The sequence below is a fragment of the Diabrotica virgifera genome, chromosome 6, assembly GCF_917563875.1.
Source record: "Diabrotica virgifera virgifera chromosome 6, PGI_DIABVI_V3a".
Classification (NCBI taxonomy): domain Eukaryota; kingdom Metazoa; phylum Arthropoda; class Insecta; order Coleoptera; family Chrysomelidae; genus Diabrotica; species Diabrotica virgifera.
Genome location: NC_065448.1, coordinates 242,159,153 through 242,182,262, shown reverse-complemented (window position 1 = coordinate 242,182,262; position 23,110 = coordinate 242,159,153). Strand labels below are relative to the sequence as shown.

At 33.2% G+C, this 23,110-nt stretch overlaps 2 protein-coding genes across 4 annotated transcripts in view; one reads left to right on the top strand and one right to left on the bottom strand.

Moving 5' to 3' along the window:
* Positions 1–13,577: 13,577 nt before the first annotated feature.
* The window catches only part of LOC126887453 (uncharacterized), a 64,096-nt gene continuing 54,563 nt past the window's right edge, over positions 13,578–23,110 (top strand). Inside the window, exon 1 of the mRNA XM_050654994.1 lies at positions 13,578–13,797. Coding sequence (XP_050510951.1) covers positions 13,596–13,797 — 202 coding nt within the window. The 5' untranslated portion in view covers positions 13,578–13,595. The remainder of the gene's footprint in view (positions 13,798–23,110) is intronic.
* LOC126887442 (uncharacterized) overlaps positions 19,322–23,110 on the bottom strand; it is a 56,479-nt gene continuing 52,690 nt past the window's right edge. For all 3 annotated transcript variants that reach the window (XM_050654977.1, XM_050654978.1, XM_050654979.1), the window contains one exon: positions 19,322–19,752. In XM_050654977.1, coding sequence (XP_050510934.1) covers positions 19,463–19,752 — 290 coding nt within the window. In that variant the 3' untranslated portion in view covers positions 19,322–19,462. The remainder of the gene's footprint in view (positions 19,753–23,110) is intronic.

Genomic DNA, 23,110 nt, shown 5'->3' with positions numbered 1-23,110 from the left:
CTCGGGAGATTTTGGGGTCGCTGAAAACGAATATAACCTCAAAAGTGATCTCCGGAGTACCTGGTGCCCAGGGTTCCTACTGTGTATCTTGTCTTGTGGAGTTTTCGGCAAATTCATTAAAAATTAGTCAAAAATCATTACTCGGGGATTTTTGGGGCCGCTAACGACGAATATGACATCGGAAGTAATTTCCGGAGTACCTGGCGCCCAGGGTACCTACTGTTTACCTCGTCTTGTGGACTCTTCGGCAAAAAAATTTATTAAAAAATTAGTCAAAAATAATTACTCGTGGGATTTTGGGGTCGCTAACAACGAATATGACATCAAAAGCGATCTCCGGAATACCTGGTGCCCAGGGTACCTACTTCTTATGGAGTTTTCGGCAAATTCATTAAAAAAATAGCCAAAAATAATTACTCTGGGGTTTTTGAATCGCTGACGACGAATATGACATCGGATGTGCTCTACGGAGTACTTGGTACCCAGGGTACCTACTGTTTACCTCGTTTTCTGGAGTTTTTGGCAAATTCATTAAAAAATTAGTCAAAATTCATTACTCATGGGTTTTTGGGATCATGGGTTTTTGGGGTCTTTGACGACGAATATGACATCGGAAGTGATCTCCGGTGTACCTGGTGCCCAGGGTACCTACTATTTATCTCGTGACTAATGATTTTTGGCTAACTTTTTAATGAATTTTCCGAAAACTCCATAAGAAGTAGGTACCCTCGGCACCAGGTATTCCAGAGATCGCTTCCGATGTCATATTCGTTGTTAGCGACCCCAAAAACCCCCGAGTAATTACTTTTGACTGATTTTTTAATAAATTTTTTGCCGAAAAGGCTACAAGACGAGGTAAACAGTAGGTACCCTGGGCACCAGGTACTCCGGAAATTACTTCCGACGTCATATTCGTCGTTAGAGGCCCCAAAAACCCCCGAGTAATGATTTTTGACTAATTTTTAATGAATTTGCCGAAAACTCCACAAGACGAGGTACACAGTAGGTACCCTGGGCACCAGGTACTCCGGAGATCGCTTTTGACGTTATATTCGTTTTGAGCGACCCCAAAAACCCCCGAGTAACAAAGTTGAACTTATTTCTGCCGATAATTGACGAGTTCGGAATATTTTTTATTGTCTGTTTGAGATGCACTTTAAGAATGCTTTTTTTGTATGCAGTTTTTCAATATTATATCATGGCTCCGGTTCACAAAGTTTCCTGGTGCATTCACGAATCGAATGCAAAAAGAATTATTAAGATCCGTCTTGTCCTTTTTTTTTTCGGAGGTTCAGTGCATTATTGCTTCGAGTAAATTCAGAGATTGGACATTCTTTGTATATTTTAATAAACATTAATTTTAGAAGTTTTCTTCTAAATTTATTGACAACAACAAAAACTAATTTTTTCAAATTTTTATTTCTTAGATTTTAAAGACATGGCAACAAAAATAATTTCCAATATAATATATTTATCATCTTTAAAAATTTTAATAACAAAAGTAGTCTTTAACCACAGTCTCAGGTATGTCTTTGTAAATATTATTCCAAAAACATATTTTTATCATGTGCGGTATTGGTTTAACAGATTGCATCGGTATGCCTGGTTTTAATTTATCATAGTAGTAGTTCTGATATCGATTACAAATATTATTCCTGCATATTATATAATAAATAAGTTGAATATCAGCGGTTAGTAAAATAAAAGATACATATCTAAAAATAGAACTTTGAAATATATATGTATTTGTTTTTTTTATAATGTCTAGTGGCTTTAATATGAGGATAATACGAATAAAGACAAGCATACTAAGGATTTCGACAGTTTCATGTAATGTCTAGTGGCTTTAATATTAGGATAATACGAATAAAGATAAACATACTAGAGATTTCCATAGTTTTCACTGTATTCCATCACTCTCCATTTCTTTCTGTTGGGCCAGTCCCTTTCCTGTACATTTTTTCTTTCCATTGCTTCGGCTACTTCAACTATGAAAGATCTTCGGAGTCTTCCTCTCTTCCTCCTTCTTATCGGGCTCCACTCTGTTATTCTGTAGATCCAACGTTTTTTGTCTGCTCGTCTGACAGATACCCCGTCAAAATAGCCCCGTCAAAAAAGCTCCGACAAAATAGCCCCGACATAATATCCCGCACACAAAATAGCTCCGACAAAATAGCCTGCAGACAAAATAGCCGCGGAATAATAGCCCGCCGACAAAATAGCCCCGACAAAATAGCCCCGACAAAAAAGCTCCCTTCAGAATTCATCATGAAATAATTCCTTAAAAATATATTTTTTCGGAAATGGTAAATATCCTCTATTCAGATGTTTATCTTAACCACATTAAATAAAAATGATCTTTTCAGAGAACTCGAGTCCTGTCTTCCCTGCCTCTTGGAAGTTTGAAGATTTAAGTTAAGCGAAAATCAATGTTTATTTATGATATAAACATTTTTTTCTGTTTTTGGGCAACAGTAAAATGCATTTTAAATTAAATAAATTAAATACATTCTTCCTTTTTGTCAAATAATTTAAATTAAAAAAAAGGTTTTTGGACACCTTTTGTAAATAATTATGTAATTGTTTACATATAAGAGGCTGTTTTAGCCGGGGCTATTTTAGCCGGGGCTGTTTTGACCGGGGCTATTTTGTGTGCGATCTATTTTGTCGGGGCTAGTTTGTTTTCAGGCTATTTTGCCGAGGCTATTTTGTGTTCGGGCTATTTTGACGGGGCTTTTTTGACGGGGCTGTTTTGACCGGGCTATTTTGACGGGTCACGCTTCTGACATGTTCTTACCAAGTTAATCTCTTCTGTTCTATATAGTCTATTATATATTATCTGAGTTAATTTCCATTCATTTCTTAATCTGTATGTTATTTATTTTATCTCTTCTTGTTACTCTGCAGCTTCTCCTTATGCAATGGCAATATGTAACATATATGCAATGTATAACTCAACGTTAACACTTTAACTGCCATGTGTACCATAATTGGACACAGGCAATTTTAGTTCTCTGCCATGTGTACATAAAATATTGGACACAGGTTTTATCAGCGTTTCAGCCATGTGTGAATTAAAATGAGAATATCATTGATAGTCCAGAAAGCCACTGCGCATCCGCTAGGAAAAATATTCTAATTCGGATTTTTTGCACAATCTTACTTAAAAAGGACTCCTTTTAACAAATTTGCATGTTGCCAGGACCAAAAGGTGGTCAAAAATTTTTTAAACGTTTTTTTTTGTTTTTTTCCTAAAATTATTTTTTTTTTGCATGGAAAAAAGTTTTTTAGGTTTTTTGGATCATTCCAAACAGAAAAGGTTTTTAGTGACTTTTTTCTAAAATTGATAGTTTTTGACATATAAGCGATTAAAAATTGAAAAATTGCGAAATCGGCCATTTTTAACCCTCAAACACTATGTGAAAAACTAAAAATTTGAATGTTGCCAAGGTAGGTAGTTATTATTTAAACATCGATTGATGAAATCCCGAAGAGTTTTTTGCTATACAATATTCAAAACTCCTTTGTTTTTTAATTGCTAATCAAGCGTGCGCGACACTATTTTCCACCGACAGTATGGTGCAAATGAAAGAAATAAATTCGTTATTTCGTAAACCGGCGACTTTAAGGAAAAATCCCGAAACAGGTCGATTTTTATTTTTAAGTTATGATATTGTGGCATCTATGGTATACTAGTGACGTCATCCGTCTGAGCGTGATGACGTAATCGATGATTTTTTTAAATGAGAATAGGGGTCGTGTGGTAGCTCATTTGAAAGGTTCTTCAATTCTCTATTTAGTAATTTAATTATTTACATAATGATTTATACAGGATGTCCTTCTACTTCTTTTTTTGTCAAATAATTTAATTTAATAAAATTTTTTTGGACACCCTGTATAAATAATTATGTAAATGATTATATTACTGAATAGAGAATTGAAGAACCTTTCAAATGAGCTAGCACACGACCCCTATTCTCATTTAAAAAAATCATCGATTACGCCATCACGTCCAGATGGATGACGTCACTAGTATACCATATATGCCACAATATCATAACTTAAAAATAAAAATAGACCTCTTTCGGGATTTTTCCTTAAAGTCGCCGGTTTACGAAATAACGAATTTATTCCTTTCATTTGCACCATACTGTCGGTGGAAAATAGTGTCGCGCACGCTTGATTAGCAATTAAAAAACAAAGGAGTTCTGAATACTGTATTGCAAAAAACTCTTCGGGATTTCATCAACCGATGTTTAAACAATATCTACCTACCTTGGCAACATTCAAATTTTCAGTTTTTCACATAGTTTTTGAGGGTTAAAAATGGCCGATTTCGCAATTTTTCAATTTTTAATCGCTTAATGTCAAAAACTATCAATTTTAGAGAAAAGTCACTAAACACCTTTTCTGTTTGGAATGATCCAAAAAACCTAAAACAACTTTTTTCCATGCAAAAAAAAATAATTTTAGGAAAAAACAAAAAAAAAACGTTTAAAAAATTTTTGACCACCTTTTGGTTCTGGCAACATGCAAATTTGTTAAAAGGAGTCCTTTTTAAGTAAGATTGTGCAAAAAATCCGAATTAGAATATTTTCCCTAGCGGATGCGCAGTGGCTTTCTGGACTATGAGTCTGGAGTAGAACTATAACATTTAAAAAAAATATCCTGGGATTTTAATTTTTAAAGGTATAGGGGATAATAAAATGAAAATTAACTACACATTAACGTTTTTTTTTATATTTTAATGACAGTACAGCATATTATAATCAAAAGTAACATAGAATGTAGTATTTTTTACTAGAAAATTAAGTACTGAGAGTCAATTTTCTTGTATATGTTTTAGTTATTTTTTGTGAAAACATGGTTGACAAAGAAACATTTTAAGTACATAAAAGGGCTGTCTTCACATCCGTTGCATATCCATGTTATTCGTTTTGTGTTTTTTACAGCTTAATTTCGACCATGTAGTTCAGAGTTCTTTTTGTAACAAATCGTGCATCTGCCTCTTTTGTTCAAAGCATTTTGAGCAAATTCATGTTTGGCTTGAACTTATACAGGAAGGGGTAGATTACTGCTTTGAAGAAGTTGCATGCATACATTTTCTTTGAATTTTGTAACTGACATTTTGCTTTGGTTGATGTTATTGAAAATAATTAGAGCATTCTCTTACTCAGAAGCGTCATTTGAAATTTTGATTGGGGGGGGGGGGGAAGCATTATATACAATGTATTATACAATGCATTATATGTATATGATGTAATGTCTTTTTAACATCTTTGTTAATGATATAATTGACTGCTTTCGTAATAGTAAGTGGCTAATGTTTGCTGATGATTTAAAATTCTGGAGAGTTATGGAAACGATTAGTGACCAAGATTTGCTACAGGAGGATTTAGACTGTCTATATGCCTGGTGTGTTCAAAATGGACTTAATTTAAATACCAATAAATGCTCTGTGATAAGTTTTACACATAAGGTTGGGAGGGTTGAAACGAGTTATACTATATGTAACCAACCACTCAATCGCGTTTCTTCCATTAAAAACTTAGGTGTCATTATGGATGAAAAACTTTCTTTTGTAGAACACATTAATACTATTTCTGTAAAGACATCTAAGCTTCTAGGTTTTGTTATGAGAAATTGTAAGTGTTTTTCTGTGGTAGCAACGAGATTGGTTTATTGCTCAATTGTTAGATCCTTGTTAAAGTACTGTTCGGTAGTTTGGTCCCCTTACTATCAAAACCATATGGATACGGTCGAGAGGATCCAACATAAATTTTTACGTTACTGCGCATTCAAATCTTATCTAACTATAGTTAACCATGATTACTCAACTATAGAGTCCCTCATAGGCGCCCATACACACGGGCAGGGGGGGGCGTAGCCCCCCCCCTAGCTTTTTGGGAAAGAACAAAAATTAAATTTATATTACATAAACGTATTTTTGTCAAAAAATTATTGGATAATTTTGAGAGATAAATTGGAAACAACATATTTATTAATAAAAAAAATTCACATATTTGGTAGTTATTAATAGTTTAAGAAAATCTTTGTGTCTGTGTCTGCGACAGTGGTCTATATAGAATGTGCATAATACACATTTCCCACAATCACGGTATACTATTAACGAAAACATTGAAAGAGATTAGAGGCGTGGGAAACATATATACACTGTAATCGACACCCAAAATTATCAATTAAATGAATCATTTATAATACTGCAAAAAAAACCATATCAGCAAGAAATCCGATCTCTGACCGATAATCTTTGAGAACTGGTATAAAGTAATTATATTTTATATTTCGAAATAAATTCATACTGAAAAATAATTTTTTAAATTTATTGAACATAGTCAAATTTTAGTTTGCATAAGTATTTTTTTAGTAAGTAGATTATTTTTAAAGTGTGCATTATGATGAACAGAACAATTTTATTTAAATGAAAAACAGGTGATCTTTCATGATGAATGAGTGTTATATACAGGGTGTCCCAAAAGTAGCGGAAAGGTCGAATAATTCGCGAAATGAACATCGGATCGAAAAACTGAAAAATACGTGTTCAATAATTTTCAAAAATCTATGCGATGACACTAAACAAGTCCACCACTTCAACCCCTGGGTGTGGAGCGGGGGGTAACTTTAAAATCTTAAATGGAACCCCTAATTTTTGTTGCAGATTTGGAGTTTCCTTGTAAAAATAAGCAAATTTTATTCGAGCCATTTTGCGAATTGTAGATACATAGCGCTATAATCGGAAAAAACGGTATATCGTGATACCATAGCAAAATTATAGAAACGGTCTAATATCTCGAGAAATATACTTCCAAATAAAAACTAAAAAACACGTGTTTAATATTTTTCAAAAATCTATAGAATGACACCAAACAGGATTTTTCATTCCACACTCTGGAGGTGGGGTGAGAGTTAACTTTAAAATCTTAAATAGGAACCCCCGTTTTTTCTTGCAGATTGAGTTTCCTCCTCAAAAAATAAGTAACATTTATTGGAACTTTTTTAGAATTGTTGACGGATGGCGCTATATTCGGAAAATGCGATTTATTTGCGCCATCTATCAACGACTCTAAAAATGTTTGGAATATGTGTGCCTTATTTTTCATAAGGATTCTAAATCTGCAAAAATAAAGGGGGCTCCTTTTTAAGATTTTAAAGTAAAACCTTGGTTCGACACATACCCATGGTTAGTCTGCTCGCCAAAGTTGAAGGGAAGGCTTTGCGAGCATTGTATTCTTTTCAAACGGGTTTTAAAGAGAGGTGCAACTTTTGAGGTACCCATGACATTTCCATTTAAAAACTTGGTCTAGTGTTTAAATGTATGAATAATTTCTCACAACAGTGTTCAAACTAGGTTTTTTAGGTGGTTTAAACTACAGTAGACTCCCTCTATAACGAGAACTGAAATGGTGGATTAATTATCTCGTTATAAGCGGATCTCGTTATATCAAACAATAATAATATTGAAATGTTTTGATGCCTGTTACGTAGTTCATTAGATGTCGATGGTCAACCTGAACAGTGAACAATATGAGACTTCGCCGCCATAAATTGTAAATTTCCTGTAGTATTCAATATCGGTCGATAAATATGCAGAAGTTTATTACAGGTGGCCGAGTTTATTACAGCACTGGCCCCGATAATAAGACAGATGTTGGGCATTTCTATGTACAGGTAGTTGGGGCTTTTATTTATTTATGTCCATTACAACGCTAAAAACAGGTAAAAACAAGTATTCTTCGATTTAAATTTTCCTCGTTATAACCAAATATGCCTCGTTATAGAGCGTTATAGTTCAATAGAAATTTCATGGGACACCTAATGTACCTCGTTATAAGCGAAACCTCGTTATATCCGTGTTCGTTATAGAGAGCGTCTACTGTATATATTGTCATCCGAAATATACAAAATGTAATGTGCAACATCTTCACGTTTGGCCCCCCCCTAAAAATTTTTATATGGGCGCCCTTGAGTCCCATCTCTCTCTACTTCCTCTCAGATTACGTCGTGACATCTCTGGTGCGGTCTTTCTGCATAAGTTGATTAACGCACAAATTGATTGTCCAAGTCTCTTGCGCCAAATTGATTTTAATGTTCCCAATCGAGCCCCTCGCTATCATAAAACATTCAATGTCTCTTACCACAGAACAGCCTATGGTTTTCATAGCCCAGTCGATAGGTATATGGGATTATTGAATATTAGTAATGTTGATGTTTTCAATATTTCATTGGATCAACTGAAGAGATCTCTGGCTTTATGATGTTCATTGTTGCAAAAATGTCTGTTTCATTATTGTTAATACGTCTTGTTAAATTTAGTGTTATATGTTAGGTATATTTGTTACATCTTATATTTTAGGTATATTGTGATTGTTTGTATTATTGCATTGTATCTTTTTATGTGTACTACTTTTTTGTGTTGATGCTAGTTATTATTATTATTTACTTTATAATTACACTTTTAATGGGGTTTTCCCGTATGATTAATAAATAAATAAATGATGAAAATTGATGTATTTTTTGTAAATTTCGATTAATTTCAGGGTCGGGGGGCAAATGCCCCTCCCTGACCTCATCAAATGACGCCCCTGCTCTTACTGGAAAGATAACGGACTATTTTACCTTCAGTATCCATCTGTGGTACTCATGGCCTGCAACTAGGCATTGGGAATAATTTCACAATCGCGTGTGCCAAATGAGGACACAGCAATTTTTGCAAAAATAACCAAAAAATAAATCTGATTTTCTGATTTTTGCTAAAAACAAACACAAATCGAGTAAAAAAATATTTTGGCCCAAGACCCGGTACAAAATTTACTCTGAATTTACCTGGCAGTTGAAGTGTTAAGGATACTAAATATATGATAATTAGCAAACAAAATTATATACAGGATGACGGTATAAAAGTCTGAAATGCCACACTGAACAGAGTAGAGAATAGGCAGTAATATCAATGAGAGCTAGGATCAAACCGCAGAAATTAAAATCCGAATAGAACAAGCCCGAGCTACTTTCGTAAAAATGAAAAACGTACTTTACAGTCACGATTTGAAAGGTCCGTTTTCACGCTACGTTTTCTTGTACGTTTTGTGGGTCATACAAAACGTACGACAAAACGTACGTTTTGTCAATAAACGGATTTAATTTTTTCGATTCGACAAGACGTACGTTTTGTCGTTTTGACACGTTTTGCTGTTTTCACGCTACATCCTATTGTATGTTTTGTGTGATAATACACATCCTATACATTTTTCGATTCGACAAAACGTACGTTTTTCTGTTTACACGCCACATTTTATTGTATAGAATTTGTCCTATCACACAAAACGTACAATAAGACGTAGCGTGAAAACGAGCCTTAATATTGACCTTCTCGTTCGAATGACATATTGCTGTATCTTTCCAGTCCTACTGTATGGGGTGGAAGCATGGACTGTAAGTGAAGCTATGCTTAAAGACTTGGAAACCTTTCCGATGTGGGTATAGAGGCGACTACATATTAAGAATAAGCGGGGTCAACATAGTTATAAATGATGACGTCCTTAGACGACTGATCCAAACAACACAACTGGTCAATATAATAAAGAGACGTAAGCGCAGGACTCCACTTGCGATTTTCTAGTCGCGCGATTGCTTTGTCGCTAAGATTGAATACATTGTTTCAAATACAAGTCAAGCCACGATTATTTAGTCGCAAATGGATTGACTTGTATTTGAAACAATGTGTTCAATCTTCGCGACAAAACAATCGCGAGACTACAAATCGCAAGTGGAGTTCGGCGATAAACTTGGATATTTTGGTCATATTATGAGACACTCTGAAATCAAGGAAATATCGAAGGTAAACGTGGTCGTGATAGAAGAATATCATGACTGAAAAATCCAAGACAATGGTACGGAAAATGGACTACCTACATAATTACCTACATAATTATTCAGACCTGTAGTCAATAAAGTCACGATAGCGAATATGGTAGCCAACATGATATCCAATGATCGATAACAGTCATGGAACTAGAAAAAGAAGAATTTACTACCAACTCTTCTTCCGTAACACATGTGAAAAATTATATCCTAAATAAATTTATTATTAGAATCACAAGGATGTAAAAAATTATAACATTTAGTTAACTAATTTTGTTTGAATATATAAAATAAAGTGTTATAATTCTATTGCATAATCTTTTAAACGTTATAAACAATGTAAGCCCAGAAGTAATTATTATTAAATAACATTTAATTCAGTTATAGTATAGAAAAGATCATTCAAAAAAGAAACCATTGTCCAAACGTATTCAGACCTAAACAAATAGTATGTATGCAGTTTAAAAGCATTTAAAAATATTTTACTTTATGTAATCTACTTTCACACGGAACAAAGATTCTTTAATATAATCTTTTATACTGCAGTTTTTCTTAGTTTATAGTGGGTTTGTTGTCAAGGAAGGCATGTTGCATTTTACTAAAGTTTGTTTGATCGTATTTGTGACTGTTGCTTCGATTTTAACAAGTTCGGGTAGTTGGGATGTAAGTGATGGCCATATGAATATAAGAAAAGAATTTTTTAAATCAAAATCTTCAAGGCTTGTTAGTTTTGATGCGAGTAATGGAGACCTAAAAGTAAGTTTCAATTTTAATAATTATCTTCTTTTTCATTTATTTCTTGGAGATCTTTCGATCTGTTTAATTCTGAAGCTGCTTCAGGTTAATTTCCTATGAGGTAGATTGCCAAGTATCCCTTCATTTTTAAGATGGTCTTCCGCGGGGTCTTGAACCGGGCGGGTTGTTTTCTAGAGCAATTTTTGGGAGTCTATGCTCATCCATTCGCCTTACATGGTTGTACCACATCCTCTCCCTGTACCACCCTTTGCATTTCTCTCTAATGTTTGTATTTCTCACCATGTCTCTTCTTGTTTTCCCCACTATTGTTCTTAGAGTTTTTATTTCGGCAACCTTTGGCATCTCTTTCGTTTTGTTGGCGCTCTTCTGTGCCATGATCGGCCCTATGCAAGTCTTGTATATTCTAATTTTACGCATATACGGATTTGACCAGACTATCTCCCGCAGACATCATGACAATGCAGATGCTTTGTTGATCTGACTCCTCAGGTCCTTTAATGGGCCGTGGATGCTTGATATATCTATGCCCAGATATTTGAATTGCATCACCTGTTCTATGGGGTTGTTCTCAACTACTAACTTACACCTGAGCGGATCTTTTGCTATTGTCATACATTTAGTTTTGTTGGTAGAAATGCTCATATTTAGTTGGCGGCTTATTTGAAAGAACTGAAAGAGCTGTCTCTGAGGATCATCTTGTGATTCGACATTAATTGCTGCATCATCTGCTTAACTCCATACCAATTATTTTGTTGACCATTCTATATCCGAGATTAAGAGATGTTACTTTGTTTATAATTTTGCCCATGAGTAGGTTAAACAAGAAGGGGCTTAAACTGTGGCCTTGCATAATTCCTCCCGGTGTTGGAATATTTTCAGTGAATTGGTTTCCTGCTTTAACTTTGGTTACGTTGTTGTTATTTAGGTTTTAGACTGTCTTTTTTATGCTGGTTGGTGTTTTATTTTCTATTAATATATTTAGAAAGTCTCCCAGGCGAACCCTGTCAAACGCCTGTTATAGACCGCCCCTTTGTAAAACCTTGTTGTTCTTCAGCTACTTCAGCATTAGTGATTCGGCTTTCCAATTTGTCCTTATTCCTCTGTAGTTTTGTGTGCAAGTTTTTTGTCTTTTTTCAAATACGGGGATTGTGATGCTCTTATGCCATTCCTCTGGCCTATAATAAAAATATAATAAATACCTCCATTTCATAAAAAGTCTTCATTTTTCAAAATCAAAATCTATAACTTGTCATGTCAACAAAATTAAAAGTTGTAGAATATCTTGCAGATATAACTACTATATTGAGGTCTGACGATACATAAGCTCTAGTTATCATCTTCTATTTCTCGATCAATGCAAAGACTCGGTAACAGAACATGAAGCTGTGAACGCTTACAAGAAACTTTTACCCAATAGTGTGGAAAACGTTGTTAGCTACCAAAAACATCAATGTAAATAGTAAAATCCTATTTTTATTTTTCCCCGTAGTTATCACAACATATTCTTGATGTACGGATGTTATGTTGAACCAGATTCTGAGCTTCTTTAACCAGGATGCTCTTTTCTTCCTGGACTTCGCTTTCCAAATATTTTTGTTTTCAGAATAGCTGGCTTGTAGGAGGGGATATCTGGATTCATTTCGCATAATGTGTCCGAACTTTCGAGATTTGATGGTGGTCAGTACCCCTCGGTTATTCTTCATTCTTCTGAGGACCTCCTCATTTGTGACATTGTGACCCGATCAGTCCACGAAATTTTAAGTATTCTTTGATATAACCATATTACCAAGTGCCTTTTAAGAGTCAGACTGCCGACAAACAGCTAATAAGAGGGTTTTACATGTAAACCTGTCAGATATTAATATCTGATTCCAACTATAATATGTCTTACAAATTTTTGACTACTCTATTTACAGTTAGGATAAAATTCAATAAATAAATATACAGGGTGTTTGGTAAAGAATGGGCCATAACTTAGCCTTAGATTCCTGAGGTTAAAATAGGTCGATTTAAGCTAACTTACCTTAGTACAAAAGTTGATAATAACCGAAATAGAGGTTGTCAAAGTTAAACTTTTATTTATTTTTGAATATTTACTGACAGACATGGAACAACAACACAAAATTTGGTAAGTGGTGCTGGTACTGTACACCCTACTAAATTATGTTAAACGAACGTTTCTGGCTACTATCAGAGGCGTACGACGGGAGAACGTGAATGTTTGACCCTTCCCAAATTCTACGCCACTGACGGAATTGCTATTTTAGTGCAATTTTTTGATTCTCCAATACTTTCTATGTAAAAAATATACTCTTCATTCGTAACGATAAAGCCATTAGTTTTCGAGATATTTGAAGCTAAAAACGAAGGAGCATAATATATTAATCAAAATAAGTGTGCCTTTTCATTTTTAACTTCAAATATCTCGAAAACTAATGACTTTATCGTTACTAATGAAGAGTTTATTATTTGCATAGAAAGTATTGGAGAATCTAAAAATTATGCTTAAATAGCAGTTTCATCAGTGGCGTAGAATTTGGGAAGGGTCAACCATTCACTTTCCCCTGTCGTACGCCTCTGGTAGTAGCTAGAAACGATTATTAACAATAATTTAGTAGGGTGTACAGTGCCTACACTTTCTGTCAACAGAAACGTTTGTTTAACATAATTTAGTAGATTGTACAATACCAGCACCACTTACCAAATTTCGTGTTATTGGCCCATGCCTGTCAGGAAATATTTAAAAATAAATAAAATGAAAGTTTAACTTTGACACCCTGTATTTCGGTTATTATCAACTTTTGTACTAAGGTAAGTTAGCTTAAATCGACCTATTTTAAGCTCACGAATCTAAGGTTAAGCTATGGCCATTATTACCAAATTATGGCCTATTACCAAACACCCTGTATAAAATATTATCAACACTTTTATCTTTGTTGTAGATCGATTTGGAATTTAATATGCCCTTTCTGGAAATTCCTGTTCAAAAGTCATTGAACTTTGCAAAAAATGCTGTAGCGAAAATCAATGTGCCTTCTTTGGTCCTAACTGGATTGTTAGTTTTGATTTCTGCAGTTGTGATACCGTCTGCTTTAATGTTGATAAGCAAGAAATTACACTTCGCTGATCCATTTACGAATCACTACAACTCAACCTATAGAAGTAAGTAACGCTGTTTATTTTTCTATTGTTGTTAATTTACATCTCATTAAATAAGTCATTAAGATTATCTCATCAAGAGACGCAGCAGAGTAGATATTAGAAAAGAACAACTAGTAACAGATTCTTTCTCTCAGTTTGTGAAGTCTCTCTGCTTCGTCACATTGTTCTTGAATCCATTTATTAAATAGTCTTTATATCAATAAATTATAACAAAAAAGTGTTAAATGTGTCATCTAGAAAATATACTCACGGACAAAAAAATTGCATATTTTTTATGTTCAATCGTTATTATTTGTTTATTTTTTAAATTTGAAATGTTAAGTATTTTTTTTATTTATTTATTTATCTATTGATTTTATTTATTTGATGTATTTTAATTTATTAGAGATAAATAAATGGTTAAAAATAGCCTTTATCTACTCTATGTCATATTATGTATAAGTTCTTAGTTTGTGAAAACTGTCATTATAGATAGCAGTGCGTGAAGGATTTAAAGTGTGCGTGAAGTAACAAGTAGTTTAAATGGGATTTACTTTTTCGCACTGTGTGTAACTTTCGAGTTGTCATGGTGACAATCCTTAACTTTAGCGTTGTCATGGTGATGACAATATGAGCAATGAATTACAACAAAAGTTTTGACAGTTTTGTGGTTTGAAAGTAGTTAAATGTCAAAGTTCTAAAAATTGTAGAATAGAAATGAATTCCAGTGACGAAGAGTTACAGCTTTTTCTATTTGTTTATCGTAGATAAAATATTGTATGAACTGTGCGTGAAATACATTTTGCGAACTTACGCGATTTATAAAAATCGCGTGCGTTCGCAAAAAGCATACCTACTTCACGAACTGTTTCATAAATAACTATTATAACCGAATATTATGCAATAATGTAACAAGTAACAAATTAACAAACAATTGATGGATTCGACCGTTACTTGATGGTAGTTCATTTTGTCTCACAATAAAACACATTCTTCAGTTAGAGACTTAAAAAGGCAAACACATTGTAAATTATATCACTTGAGAAAGGCACTCTGCCGAAACAGCTGTAGTCACATAGTTGTAAATAATAAATTTTGTGGAAGTATAGAAAACAAAAGTTTTCAGTGTTTTATTGTGAAATTAACAAACATTTCATAGTATGGAAAGTGTGCTTTGGCGACTAGACAATTCTTGTTTTGTATAAATGTCAGTTAGAATATGTCAGTTGGACAGTTTTATATTTCGATTCTGCAGTTTTCTTGCTGATACGCTACACTTAAGCGAGTTAGTGTTTGCTAGAATTGTTACTTTAAGAAATGAGGGTTAAAGATAAGAAGATATTGCGTGGATAGCAAATATCCATCAGTCGACTGTTTCTCGTATAGTAAAGCGATACAATGAGAATGGGGAATACAAACGTCGACCTGGTCAAGGACGAAAAAGATGTACAACGCCAAGAAATGGCCAATATTTAAGACTTAAATCTTTGCGAAATCGTACACTTAGAGCAATCTCAAAAATGAATTACTGATCACAAGACAAGTTAATGTAAGTGTCAAAACTGTGACTCGAAGACTTAAAGAGGTTGGTTTGAATCCAAAACGGCCTGTCAGAGTTCCACTTCTTCTACCACGGCATAAAACTCAAAGGTTGCTCTTTGCAAGAGCCCACGTTAACTAGAACGAACATCAATGGATAAAAGTTCTTTTCACAGATAAAACGAGGATACAATTATGGAATACAGATGGACGTGATCGAGTATACAGAAGGTCTGGGGAACGTTTCGCAGAATGTAATCTTGTACATGTTAGTTTTGGTGGCGGTTCCATAATGCTATAGGGTGACATTAGTTGGGAGAGTCGTACGGAGCTAATTAAAGGGAATATTCGAATGAATGCTGACTGGTACATACGGAACATCTTTGAAGAGCATGTTTTTCCTTATGCCGGCTTCATTGGGTATGATAACTTTGTGCTAATGTATGATAATGCCCGTGTACATACCGCAGGAACAGTCATACAATATCTTGAGGATGTTGGAGTTGAGGCTCTAGACTGGCCACAAATGAGCCCTGATGCAAATCCCATAGAACATATATGGGACATCCTAAAAAGACGTATACGATCAAGAAATCCAGCTCCAAACTCAATTACAGAATTAAGAATTGCTGCACAGGAAGGATGGAATCGACTTCCGCAAGAAACCATCCAAGATATTCTGCGGAGCATGCCTAGAAGGATGCAGGCAATTATTAGAGCTAGAGGAATAAATACTAGGTACTAAATTGTTACAATGTTGCCGTAAAAAATTGTTCTATTGTCGTTATTGTTTCTTTTCTTAATTAAATATTATAAGCAAAATCAGAATATTTCACTAATTTCTCTACAAATTAGCTGTGACTCTGCAATATGCAAGTTACTTGACAATAAATATACGTAGGATAATTCAGCTCAACTTATTTAGCAATAAAAAGTACAACATTTTTTAAAAGGAAAAAGATATATTTCAAAAATAAAATATGCAATATTTTTGTCTGTGAATGTATTATTACTATTTATACAGGGTGTCCCGAAAAGAATGGTCATAAATTATACCACACATTCTGGGGTCTGAAATAGTTCGGTTGAACCTAACTTACCTTAGTACAAATGTGCTCATAAAAAAAGTTACAGCCCTTTGAAATTACAAAATGAAAATCGATTTTTTTCAATATATCGAAAACTCTCAGAGATTTTTTATTGAAAACGGGCATGTATCATTCTTATGGCAGGACCACCTTAAAACAAAATTATAGTGAAATTTGTCCACCCTATAAAAAATTTATGGGGATTTTGTTCCCTTAAACCCCCCCAAAGTTTTGTGTACGTTCCAATTAATTCATTATTGTGGTACCATTAGTTCAACACAACGTTTTTAAATTTTTTTTGCCTCTTAGTATTTTTTCGATAAGCCAGTTTTTATCGAGATGCGACTTCCTTTTTACTATATTTACATAAAAAATTTATGGGGGTTTTGTTCGTTTAAACCCCCCAAATGTTTGTGTACGTTCCAATTAAACTATTATTGTGGTACCATTAGTTAATCGCAGTGTTTTTAAAACTTTTTTGCCTCTTAGTCTTTTTTTGATAGGTCAACTTTTATCGAGGTGTGGCTTCTTTTTCAAAATGTACCAAAAAATTTAAGTTATAAATAAATTTTCAGATTATTAACAGATGTCTATAATCATACTGAACCATATACAAATAGGTGGTGGATTCGACAAATATTCAAAATATCTCGATAAACACTGGCTTATCGAAAAAGTACTAAGAGGCAAAAAAGTTTTAAAAATATTGTGTTTAACTAATGGTGCCACAATAATAATTTAATTGGAACGTACATAAAAGTTTGGAGGGGTTTAAGGTAACAAAACCCCCATAAAATTTTTATGGGGTGCACAAATTTCACTATAATTTTTTTTTTAAGATGTTGCTGTGATAAAAATTCCTCATGTCCATTTTTAATAAAAAAACCTCTAGGAGTTTTCGATATATGAAAAAAAATCGATTTTCATTTTGTAACTTCAAAGGGCTGTAACTTTTTTTGTGTGCACTATTGTATATAGGTAAGTGAGGTTCAATCAACCTATTTTTGGCCCCAGAATCTGTGGTATAATTTATGACCAATCTTTTCGGGACACCCTGTATAGTTATACACACCAGAAAATACTAACAATTCTTCGTTATCTGTTAACAATTGTCACTGTTAACATTTACTGTTAAATTGTCACTGTTAACTGTTAACAGTTTGTCTGTAAGGGTTTTTGTCACTTTCCAGGTTTCACATCCGTAGAGTAGAACAGACATGACATTTGACTGAAATATTCAGATCATTGTCTTCGTAGTTTACTGGCCAGACCTGCAGACAAGGTTGAGCATGCTGAATGCTTGTTGATATTTTCGTATATTAATAGATACGAATATCGTCTTCTGTACATCCGCTTTCTGTTATGACACTTAGAAGATATGTAAAATTTTCCACATTTTCAATCCGCGTGTTGTTAATAGAAAATAGTATGTTGTTTCTTGCATGTTTCTATCTGACAGATACTTCCGGGTTCGTGTTGGGGAAACTATTCACTAGATAAACCAGTCAAGAGCGGAGTCCCACAAGGATCAGTACTTGGGCCACTACTCTTTTGTATCTTTACTAGTGATCTTCCGCTTTTTGTATTCAGTAATGTTTCCATTTACGCTGATGATACCAAGTTATATGTGAATCCAATTATTAACCAACATGTTCTTCAACACGATCACATGGTCTTTCAAATGGTTGCTTCCGCTTAATATTGAAAAATGCGTTGTACTACATATCGGCAAAAATAATCCATCACTACCATACTTTATTAATGAGCATCCCATCTTGTCAGTTACGTATCACAACGATCTTGGAGTGATAATTAATAGTGACTTAAATTGGTCTGGTCACATAGTGTCGGTGTATAAACGTGCAAATTCGAAACTGTTTCTGATCCGTAAATGTGTTAGTACACTGTACACAATATACGTCAGACCTATTTTTGAGTTTGCACGGCCAGTGTGGAATCCAGATCTCAGTCGCGATAAAAGCCTACTTGAAAATGTTCAGCGGAAAGCCACAAGACTGGCTTTTAGCCGTGTAAGACCTAATTATGAAGATAGACTCTCAATGGCTCATCTGACAACATTCGAGCATCGACGTCTTCGCGGTGATCTAATTATGTCTTTCCGTATTTTAAAATACAATATTGGAAACCTGAATACTATGTTTACTCTAAATCAAGACGAAAGACTAAGAGGCCATCGTTACAAATTAAAGAGGGAACAGACAACAGCAAGATCCAGGGTGAACTTCTTGCCGAACAGAATATTTAATATCTGGAATAACTTAGACCAAGATACCATATCGGCACCTAGTGTAAACATATTCAAAAATAGACTTGATTGTTCTCTATTTGATTTATAATAGGACATTATTATTTTTAGGACCGCATTATCTACTGTGTCCATAATTTTGTTATCCATCTTGATCGTAACTTTAGAATTTGTTATTAATTTTATAATGAAATGTTTCTTTGTTTTTGGGCATAATAGAAGCTTGCTTCTCTGCCCTTACTTCTTTTGTAATAATAATAATAATAATATTTATTCTCATGGATTTGACTTTATTAATATTGATTTTCAAACCAATTTTATTGGCTCTAATGGAAAGATCGTTGGCGAAAAATCGTTGGCGTATAGACCGCTTAGGGGTGTGGTTAACGTCCATTGTACCCCTCTTGTGTCGGAGTCTAGTGTGGAAAGAACATAGTCCACAGCTATGTTAAAAAGAAACGGAGAAAGCACGCATCCCTGTTTAACTCCAGTAAGTACGTTAAATTCGTCTCTGTTGATCCCATTGTGTGTCACACCGAATTTCGTTTTAGTCTACAGTGACTTTATAATGGAATTTATTTTTTGGGCGATGTTTTTTAGCTCTAAAATTTTCCATATAGCAGCATTGTAAGTACTTATAATAAAACAAATATTTATAGCTTTGTATGAAAATTATATTACTGGAATAAGAAACACACCAGGATACTAATCAAAACTAAAAGTCCTCAATTTCTAAACCAAATTTTTTTAAATATTTTCAATTTTTCAACCATTAATTCTTCATCGTGCTGATTTACTTTTTACCTTTTCCTTTCTTGCCACCTTTACCTTTGCCTTTACCTTTGCCCTTTCCTTTACCTTTACCTTTACCTTTACCTTTACCCTTCTTTCCATCTTTTTTGCCTTTCCCCTTGGTTTTAAAATCTGTCGCATCATATTGCGACTGACAATTTACAATGTTTTTCTTCTTTTTAAATCGTTCCGGATGTATGATTCCAGCTGGAGGAGTAAATTCTATGTCTAGTTCGCTATCGCTACTAGACTCAGGTTCATCATCACAATGGCATAGCTTGGAGTCATCATCTGAAAAAATACAAAAAGACAAAAACATAAATCGAGGATATCACAACAAAAATTGCTAAAGTTAAATGGAGCATAGTAGGTCACACTGCAAGACAAAAAGACCAACGTTGGAATACCACAATACAACATTGGAGACCTTCCGAAGGTAGACAACATGACAACCAAGAGGAAGACCACGGATGAGATAGGTAAATGACATAAAAACAATAGTCGGAATAAATTGGAAGTACAGTGGAACCGCGATAAGTCGGTCCCCGATAACCCGGACCGACTTTTATCAGACAAACATTTCATCAATAAAAATGTATCTAATATAATATTTGAGAGATAATGTGTGTTTGTGTAATTTGAACTACATATACGATAGTAAAAATGACTCATGGCACACGACGTTCATTGTCGTGTTATCGGAAACAACAGGCACTTGTAGTATCCTTTATTTATTTCAAACTGTCTTAGCATTGTTTAAAAAAGACTAAAAGACTATTAAAAAATTATTTTTTAAACAATGGTCTTAGTCTTCACTGTTATTAAATAACATCGTTGCGACTGAGACCGTATTGTGTGTAGTACAGTCGTATTGTTCGCTTCCGTTCTGTAATCGTTCGTAAATTTATTCATATTTTGTGTTTGCGTGTTTTTCTGTCTACGTAATGGCAACAAAACGTAAAAATGTTGTAGTGACAATGAAAAAGAAACTAATTGATAAAGACGTAATCAGGGTTGCAAAAAAACATGTTTTTTTAATTTTATACAAAACACATGTTTTTTTTTGTTTTAAACGTTTTTTTCTTGTTTTAAACATGTTTTATTTTGTTTTTAAACTTTATGTTTTAAACAAATAAAACATGTTTAAAACACGTGTTTTTTATTTTAAACATTTTTTTGTTTTAAACATGCGTTTATTTATTTAAAATTTTATGTTTTAAACAAATAAAATGTAGAAATAACACTGTTTAAATCATATTTTCTTAAACATAATATTAATAACTTTGATTTTAACTTTTCTTTAACCTAATAGATAAGAAAACCAATTACAATTAGGAGCTATTGCCTGGGGAACTTAAGACTATTTACTATTTATAAATTATCATTGCAAGTTAGCTATTGTAATAACGCCTACTGTAAGTTATTTTGTGGTGTTGAGTGTTTTTTTTAACATGCAAATGGCAAATTTTTGTACATGATACGAAGGAGCTTCAACGAGCTTATGGAAATGGCTTTGATCCCGGTTCATTTTTTGACAAATTTGCTTGATAAGCGCTTTAAAGGAAATAAACCTAAAATCCATCTATTATAAATTATCATCCAGGAGCATTGCCAATTATTATTAATTACTAGGCAAAGTGTGTACCGTTTAAACCATATACGTTTTCTAAACATTTAATTTAGAATGTAATATCACAGCCATGGTGGCGTTCTATGAAAAATATAAATACTACAGCATTGGAACTTACTCAACACAGCTTATAATGCATCGTCAGCCAACATAGAAAGACTCTTTTCCTCAACATACGGTTTACTATTCCAAGCTACGTAATCGGCTAGGCAATGTCAAAGCTACTAAGTTGGTTTTAATTTTTAAAGAGCTTAATTGCATCAGTGATGACGTGATATCAGATTGATAATTTTAGATTACAAGATTACTATGAGACTGGAACAGTTTTGAGAAATTTATTAACTCTTGTATGCAAAATGTTTTAAGTTTTTCAATCTTTGTTAAGTTTCGGTTATTAATAAATAAATAATATATATGTTAAAAAGTTTGTATAATGTATTTGAGAATTTTTTTCATATTTATTTATTATTTTAACCCAGGAGCAGTCGCGCTGTTAGAAAAAATCTCACATTTTATTCTTTTCCGTGATAACTCGATGAAAAATTTTTGCAACGTAATTTTCCACTCTTAAGTTTCTCGAGAAAGATTGTAGTAATGCGTGGGATTTTTTTTGTGTGGAATTTATGGTTTTGGTGAGAACCAATTACATAGCTTTAAAATTGTTAGAAATAGACATTTTTAACATAACAAGTAAATAAAAATAGTATAAAATATAAATTTGTTTTAAATTCGTATTTAAATTCGTATTGTGAGATTTTTTCTCTACGCGCGAATACTTAAGTGACAGAAGTGAGCGCGACTGCTCCCGGGTTAATAAAGAAAATGAAAAAAAAAACGCTTGTTTAATCTAAACGTTTTAAACTGTTTTAAACAAATACTGTTTTAAACATATATACATGTTTAAAACATTTGTTTAAAACAGTTGTTTAAAACAAAATGTTTAAAACGAAACAACCCTGGATGTAATTGATACGTAATTTAGATGTGTATTGTGCATATTTTCATGTTATTTCAATTATAACGGAGTTTATCTGTAAGTATACCGTATTTTATTAATTTTTACCATTTTCTCAGATGGTTTTTTAAATTTATTTTTAATTTTTTTATTTTTAATTTTTCTAATTTACACAGATGGTTCTAAAAATCAAACAAGAGTAGGATGTGCTATGTATGTGCAAAATACCCATCAACATAATAATTATAAATTATCTAGTATTAGTAGTATTTTTACAGCTGAGATTATAGCCATCGAAAAAGCTCTAGAATGGATCAAAGAGAATAATATTGAAAAAGCTGTTATAATAACAGACTCCAGATCTGCAATATATGCAATTGAAAACACTGATTTTAATTCATACAAATCAAAAATTTTATGTAATATAAAAAATAATTTGTCTAAAGTGGAAGTAGTATTTATATGGGCAAAAGGCCATGCCGGTATACTGGGTAATGAGAAAGTGGATGAGTTGGCCAAAGATGCAATAAAAAATGGTGAGATTCTAACTCAGATCTTATCGACAGATGCAATAAATGACGTCAAAGATAGAATAAATAAAATATGGAAAAAACAATGGAAAAATATTTCAAGCATATCAAAAAATTTATATTTTTCTTTACATCAAGAACTTCCTCCGCCACCTGAATACATATTTAAGTATAACCTGCCAAAGCAAGATATTTCTACTATCGTCAGATTAAAAACTCGACACGGAAAATATGAGGCACATCTGCATAAATTAGGAATAGTTAATTCATCAGTCTGTTTTTGTGATAATGTTTCGATTAGAGATTTTAACCATATTTTCTTTGAATGCAAAATTAACGAGAGATATATAAATCAATTGTATTACAATTTACGACAAACACAAGTTCATTTTCCAATTAGTATAGAATATCTACTAAGTTGTCATAAAATGGAAATATTTAAATTACTCATAAACTACTTGAAAGAAACAAATATAGTCATTTGAGTCAGATAGGTGGGAATATAACAAAACTAATAAATTGAGGTAAAAATAA